The 8,320-nt window shown below is 34.4% G+C and overlaps 1 protein-coding gene across 1 annotated transcript; it reads right to left on the bottom strand.

Annotated features, from left to right (window-relative positions):
• Positions 1 to 2,767: 2,767 nt before the first annotated feature.
• On the bottom strand, positions 2,768 to 4,218 carry LOC133203214 (cholecystokinin receptor type A-like). Its single transcript, XM_061339044.1, has one exon. The coding sequence runs from the start codon at positions 4,165 to 4,167 to the stop codon at positions 2,827 to 2,829; it is 1,341 nt and encodes a 446-aa protein (XP_061195028.1). The 5' UTR covers positions 4,168 to 4,218; the 3' UTR covers positions 2,768 to 2,826.
• Positions 4,219 to 8,320: the final 4,102 nt, after the last annotated feature.

The following is an 8,320-nucleotide window of genomic DNA, read 5'->3' as shown; positions in this document are numbered from 1 at the left end:
AATTATGATGCAGAGCCAACACGAACCTTTCAAAAACAGAGGCGGGATCAGGTGCCATGGTCGAGAAAGCGTTCTCTGTCGACCGGTCACAACCGCCATGTGCTCCTTGGGCAAACGGAAAAAATCCGTAGACAATTCATGGTGAAGAAAGTAAAATGGTAGAATACTCCAAAAATCATTTAAAGTCTTCCTCGCCCCAAACATTGACTATTTCATTATTTGTGTTAAAACAAAGTAATGACCGATATACATGTGAAAATCCCAGGAGTAATCTCATAGTTAATTGTTCAAAAATCCTATCTGCCAATTTAAACCCAAATCGATAACCACTATACAGTGCAAATACACCTGTATGTATAACTATTGCCCCTGACACCACACATATTAGTCAATTATAGATTGTAATAATATCTGGGGATCACTTTAGGGGGTAGAAAAACGTCGTTTTAATTTTCAACCCCCAACTGTTCGCTTAATTCGTGATGGGAAGGTCCGGGTTTGAGCAGTATCATACCTAAGACGTAAAACATAGATAGTGATTATTCTTTCTCCAAGCGTCCGGCATTAGAATTGAAAGTCATGAGACCCATGAGTCGAATGAGACCGTAAAATCCGAGCTCCCGAGGTATGGTACAGGCGTTGGCACGCTAAAGAACCCTCATTGCTGAATGGCCCTAAGTGCCGAGTATCGGTCTAAATTTAAAGGCCTGCACAGACTTACAGTGACACTTTGTTATGAGTGCAATATTCTCGAATGAGACATAACAACAAAAACTCAATAAATCAATCCACAACAGACACCCAGGATGAAAAAAAACCCCATAAAGTTATCAATAGGTCACCACCAAAAGATAAACTGGCTACTGGTTAAAATGTAAGAGGAGTCTACGAATGAAGAAAGTATGATAGAATAATGGACGGACCAATATAACAAAATTATACCCAAACTTTCTGTACGAAATGCCCTGATCGAAACAATGAAATGCTTTCTTTGGTTGTAAGTATGGGAATTAATGTTGCAGCTGTTGCAGAAAAAATACATAACCCGCCTAAGCGGGTTATATGTATTTATTTTCTAAAATAGCAGCAACGTTAATTTCCTTAATAACAGGCAAGGAAAGCTTTTTATTCAGTGTAATTCCATTATGAATAATCATTTGAAGTAGGATTAAGTCGGTTAAATATTGTATTATTGATATGTACATCATAGTACTTTTCATTAATGGAAGAGACACTGTTCATGAAATCTATTTAGGTGGTATGCTTAGTGGCGTGCAACTGATTGATAAACGACCATGGTTTTCCTAAGATATAAACTTAAGGAGATTTTATTCATTGGACATAAATGTAATGATATTAAAAAAATCACAGTGAAATGTTGGTTATATCCCAAAATTACGCTAAATCTTACTTTGGTTTTATAATTAAATTTTATTTTAAGGATAACCGCTCCTCGACCAGGAAGGAAAACGTAAAATTATTATTTATTTAAAAAAGAGTCAAAAATATATAAGCTTGAAATTCAAATCATATTCATTTCATGCATCTCAATATGATTCAAGGTTCAAAAATGAATATATCTTGAGAAAAATCAAATTTTATTTAATCTAGCCTTAGATACCAATGCTTAATAGCCACGATATGAAATTAGAAGTGATCTGTAATGGTTTGTAATGATGGCACAAGCTTTTATACCATGTTTTATATAATAATTGAAGAAAATATAAAAACTAATATACCATGTAGGTATAAAAAACGCAGTTTTCCCCGAATGCATAGATACCTATAATTCTTTTTATTCTAAAATATATTTGTTGATCAATTTACAATTAGAAAATGCATAGATGGTGCTTTCATTCACGTTTCCTGTATATATATTTTAGATTTGATAATTTTCCCTATATGATATGATTAACTATATTGATGAACTTAGAAGAAATACCATGGGAAAATACATATTACTTTGTGAATATTCAGAGACGTTTTTGTTAGCATTTTCAATTACTTAACTGCTGATGGATCGGGCTACCTTAATGGACCTTATATCCAATGCAAAGAAAGTGCATGAACATTTTTCAATGTACTTCATTAGAACTCGAAATGGGCTTAACATAAAAACAAATCTGTCTAACGTTATATCTAATAAATGACAATTTCATACACTAAACAATACACATGACAGCAAGTAAAGAAACTAAGTAAACAAAAATGTAAATAAAAATCAGATAAATGAAATACGTGTATCTCATTGCTCTCAAGTTAAATCTTTAGGACATGTAGTATACACTATACATGCAAGATCCAGCTTAATTCAACCTATCACAAGCATGAATAATTATGTCTTACGCAAGTACTTTTATTAATTCATTCCATACGTTTCACTGAGTCATAATACGAAAGTACGTTTGTACTTGCACAAAAATATTTTGATGACTCGCAGGAAAGAAAAATCTTGTGGCAATTTTAAGTGAGTAAGGTATTGCGTCCGCATTAGAATGTCTCTGTATTTAGACAAAACCTACTCTTAGAATTGAAAATGTTTTTTCCAAGAATAATTTGGAAGCGATGATCACAAAAAGTTTATTGATTCTTAATTTTTTTTTTTTTTAAAGAAAAATTTGTTGATATTTTTCATGGACATTGGTTTAATTACTATGAAGAGTTCCAATTAAAATACCAGTATAATACAAGCAGCAGAAAATTAAATTCAAAGATTTCTTCTCACGATGGCAGAGATTGTGTGTGTGTGTGTGGGGGGGGGGGGGGGGGGGCTTAAACATCATGCCTCAAAATAAGATAAAAGTTCATTTAACATAATCCCAAAGATTAGTAGTGGTTTCCACTTGTCTTGTCCGACAAACTGTTATTTTCGGTTTTCACCAGACCGCACAACACTTTACGTAGTAATTTCTTCACTTCCCTACGAAAAGATCGATCAAAATAGCCATAAATTATTGGATTAACAATGTGGTTGAAAATATACATCCTGCGCAGAATCAAGAAAATCTGAAGGGCAGAGTATGATTGGTTAATCCAAAAGTATCGTGATCGCGATTCTATAGCAGACACGATCACTGTTGGAATGTACGATATCGCAAAAAAGAATGATATCGATATAAAGATGTAAGAATATCGATGTGTTGAAAAATGGTTCTTTACAGCTTGATAGCTAGCTTTTCTGCCTCGTTTCGTCAGCTGTTTTGATTGAGTATCGATACGGGAGTTTCTCTGACAGACTGAGTCTCGACTTTTTGTACCATCTTCTTTATCGATAATCATAGAGGATCTCGGGTGCCTCTCTTTTGCCAAATGTTCGACCAGGATGAATTGGGAATTTCTTACTTCGAGTCCATTGCTACTTGTTTGGCCTTGGGATGAACTGTTTAAAAGATCCTCGCTGGAAAAATCTCCCGTATTAGCATCGGCCATTTCTCGTAGCTGTTTCCGTCGGCTTTCGCGTTCTTTGAATGTGGCACTTCTTTTCTTCATTGATTTCAAAATGAAAGTATACAAAACTGTCATAGTGACCAGTATGCCAATCGTTGCTAGAAATAAGATACCATTATAAATCGAGAACATAACACTGTGGAGAGCTGTAGGTTTTACAATGCTGCACTCGAACCCCGTGACATTTCTTTCTTCACTGTATACTTCGCTAACGTCGTAAAACGCTGATATAGGAGCAGACAGGCCGGCTCCAGCAGCAAGGCTGATCGCTAACATAATTTTTCGGTGGCGTGCTGTAATTTGTCTCCTCGTCGGTCTACAGACCAATTTGTATCGCTGGATGGAGATATATAACAATACAATCCCCGACGTAACTCCTCCTGTTTGAAGAAGGAAAGAAAATACCTTACATACTGCTCCATCTTTTGGGAGAACAAAATAAAAATTTAGGAACAGAGAATAAGTGACTCCTGCTATCAGAGCACCAAGATCCAGCTCCGCCAGAAACAAGATGAAGTAACGGTTGTCCGTCTGCATGTGCGAGCGAGATTTGTATACGAAAATTACAAGTAAATTTCCTACCACTCCAATGGTCAAATATAAGCATAGTATGACTGTGTTAAGTAGACGATCCGAGGCAATTTGACTATTCCAGTCTTCGAGGTCTCCAACCATAGAACCATTGTAGGTCACGTTTGTTGTTACCTCGCTTTCATTCATGATCCTATGCAATGTCAGAGACGAATAAAATGAAGTCCCGTTTACACCATATCTGATTAAAGCTTTTTTTTTTTCGTCGGAATGCGTAGAAAACTTTCCGGTATGCGCGGGGACCCACTGTGCATTATTGTTTACAACAAGTGTCCTTTTCCCGGAAATGACACAATACTGCTCAGAAGTTAAGATTATTAAGGCGAAAGTTTCATATCACACGACAAATTTCTACTTCAAATGATTTAAAAATAGAAACTAAAAAAAAAAATTAACAAGAGGCGATTTGACGGTTATCTGAGTATCATGAGTTTCTCAGATATGACAACTTTGGTCTAACATGGAACTAAATCTCTGGTTTGATAAGGACGGTATGATTTAAATATTATTCATGCAGCTTGTCTCCTAGAATTCATAGCGTAAAACTGCGAAGATAATATGTACAATACATAATACATTTCAATGTTTGACTGTTCAAACCCACCCTTTCTTGTTCCCTGGAGGATGAATTTTTTTAAATAAAATTTTGTACAGGGTTAGCTGCTCATTATAATCATCCGAACAATTTGCTCACTAAATGTCCATGAGTAATGACGTTTTTTAAAGATGTTACCAGTTTGCCTAATCTTAGCCAAACTCCGTGGCCTGCCTGATGGGTCGGGGTATGAATTACAATTTGGTATAGTGTCAAGCGTTCAATATAAACATGCAAACAGTAAATTTGTCTGCTAGATGTCTATTAGCGAAGATTTTCAATCTGAGGGTGTAATTCATTTCACATATATATCATTTACTCAGTCCCATCCTGGGCCTGAACTCTGGACCAAAGGGACATGACTTTTCAATTTTGGTAAAAAAAAAAAAAAAAATAAAATAAAAAAAATAAATACTTACAATCACGTAATCAATTTTTCCCAAGTAGATCTTCAAAGAAAAAAAAACAACAACAAATAAACAAACAAAATTCAGATACAAGACCGACTTAGCCACATCCTGGGGTCTGAACCATAGGCCCGAAGTCACGACTTTTATTAGTTTGGAAGATGGTTAAGTCTTTATTATAACCATGCAAACAGTTTGCCTGCTAAATTCCAATGAATAAAGAGAAAACTTTCAAAGATATAATGTTTTTTCAATATATGATCAACTAAGCCCAACTCTATGACCTGAACTTTGGATTTAGGGCCAAAAATTGGGGGAAAGAATTTATCCAACGAAAAAGAAACACTATCCATTTTAAAAATTTATTGCCAATCACTTACACTGAACATGTTAGCAAAAAGGCACAAATCAGCAAAAAAAAAAAACATCGAATTATAATTATAACCACTAATCATGATATTTTTCTCATATAGCGGAATAGCATGTATAGTTACCATGCATGGTAAAGGTTTATCTTAAAAGCTCTATTTTAAATAGCCGATGATAATGCAACATAACAAAAAGCTTATTAATAAGTTCCATTTTCACATATATAACACTAAAATGATGTTCAAAGTTTATTTCTAATGACAAGTGTACATAATGTGCATTTCGAACGAAATATCCATTCAATTACACTATATATCCATTATATACATGTATTAGATTATGGATTAACATAAAAGTTGTATGACTATAACAAATACAATGCATGTATTTAAATTTTCCTGATTTAATCACAAAGCATAGGACTTTACACAAGTCACAAATGCTCAAATAACACAAAAACAAAAAGACGTGTACAAGTTAGCCATGTTTGAAAAATAATCTTTATTCAATATCTGATTAGATACCCCCTCCCCCCCCCCCCCCCCAAAAAAAAAAAATCCACTTCGATGAGCTATGCGTTTTAGTGAAGACATAGCGTATTCATAAAACCTTTTCAAGACATACAGAACCAAATAAAGTGTTCATGTCCAATTTATAAAACAATGGCTAAAATTCAGAAGAGTTTTAAGTAGATAGCCTACTGTAATATTACATGACTAGATGCAAGGTTTAACATAGACCGTCCTGCCTTTGTGCTATTTTTACGCTAAGTAGCAAGTATGTCACCTTTTCTGCGAAACAATCTACAAAGGGTTGACTGTATTCACCAATATTTGATTTTTTTTCGCGTTTTTAAGTGACAACAGGTAACATGCTACCACTTTATTTTAAAACTCTCTCTTTCAAATTTTTAAATTCAGCCATCAGGCAAGTTTTTATAGATAATTTCTCAGTTCAGTCCGGTCTGTGCGGGGCTTTGGTCATGGAAATAATTCACAGAGAAACAATTGCGGCAACAAATTTATAGATAGGAAATTTAAAGTTTTATAAAAGAGTGAATACGTTTCTTTTTGATGTTGCAGTACCTGAAAATCATGCAAGAATTTTACAACCATATAGCGCTAGTCTTAATCACAACAGCTCTCTGTGCGGTGGTAATGAAATATCAAGCACAAAAGCTCTGTGTGTGCGTAGGTATGGAGAAGCCTGAAGCACAACAGCTCTGTGTGCGGTGGTAATGAGGTCTCAAGCACAACAGCTCTGTGCGGTGGTAATGAGGTCTCAAGCACAACAGCTCTGTGTGCGGTGGTAATGAGGTCTCAAGCACAACAGCTCTCTGTGCGGTGGTAATGAGGTCTCAAGCACAACAGCTCTCTGTGTGCGTAGGTATAGAGAAGCCTGAACCACAACAGCTCTGTGTGCGGTGGTAATGAGGTCTCAAGCACAACAGCTCTGTGTTGCTGGTAATGAGAATTAAGCCTAAAGCACAGCAGCTCTGTGTGCGGATCAAGGAAGAATATGTATAAAAATATATCCTTTGAAAATTATTAGAGAGGAGCTACAAATTCATGGAAATCTAACTTCCTCTTCCGCGTGGTATAAAGCAGGGGGGCAACAGATAAAAACAATTTAATGTTTAAGGTATCTTGAAAAAAAAAATCACAGTAAAGGAAAGATTTTTCAGAAAGCGAAAGAAAAAACACAGAAAGGCAGTCTGTATTGCAGAGAAAAATAGGATTTTTATGCATAGAAAAGCAGTGTCAATTCACGGAAAAGGGGAACAACTTGATATCTGTACTTCCTTATTCATTAATTAGCTGGTATGGCTCAATAAATTAATAAAGAATGTATACGAAAAAAATAATTAAAATAGCTAGCATGAAGATTGAATTCCAAGAAATATATTTGTGTTCAGCAAAGATTTGAACTATGATGGAATTGATCAAAGGACAGGGGTGGGTGGGGGTAAAAATAAATATTAATACATCTACACAAAATTTAAAATACATATATACGAGAACAAACATAAAATAAATAATGCATTATTACACTAAAGGAATGCAACATAATTCAGAAAAATAGATACATGTACTTTGTCCCATAGTTTAATAATTCACAAGCATTTCCATAAAATCAAACGGTGTATGGCAACATTTTCTCTAAACTTTATTTCATAAGTACTAAAAATATTAGAATCTGATAGATAACTGCAAATTTTGCAGTAAAATAAATAATTTTCCAGGTAGACGACTTTATGGTGAAATGTTAAAATGCACATTAAAGGTACTGTTTAAAATTCCAGGAAATACAAAAAAATTACAAATAAAGTTGAACATCATTACCTCGAATAAAAAGGTCAAAGTGATTTGGAGGTCCACAGTACTTTACTTTTTGTTTTTTAACCTCATTATCTCGAATCCTGGGATATCTCGAAGTTTAATCTCAGCCCCGACGAGTTCGAGATATCTCGAAGTTAAATCTCAGTCCCGACGAGTTTGAGATAATGAGGTTTCACATTTTAGTATTTTATTTGAATGGTCCCTAACAATATCCAAGGATCAAAAGATCATTACACTGAAATGTAAATACATATTTTCATCTCTTTTAATCAAAAATAGAGACTTCAATATTATAGACAAATTACTGTTGAAGATCTAAAAATACAAAGAATCACATATATAAAAGAGAGCTCAGGTCATGCAATCAACATCATACATATACTATGTTTGGCAGTGTAATATTGATATGTGTTAGTACTCAGTTACAGTTTAAAAAGAAAGTAAAGTAAAGAAATTAGGGCCCCCTAATATAAAAGACAAATACCAAAAATTTTAGCCGTTTCTAAGTTTGTTTAAAATAGCTCATCTTAAATTCTCTTGTACCCCTGATTAATGTAAAGAGGAAAATAATT

Source organism: Saccostrea echinata, unplaced genomic scaffold (assembly GCF_033153115.1).
Source record: "Saccostrea echinata isolate AGI-Se365-2 ecotype Australia unplaced genomic scaffold, CSIRO_AGI_Sech_v1 ptg000049l, whole genome shotgun sequence".
Taxonomy (NCBI): Eukaryota; Metazoa; Mollusca; class Bivalvia; order Ostreida; family Ostreidae; genus Saccostrea; species Saccostrea echinata.
Note: the sequence above shows the minus strand (reverse complement) of the source record. Positions and strands in the feature narration are given on the sequence as shown.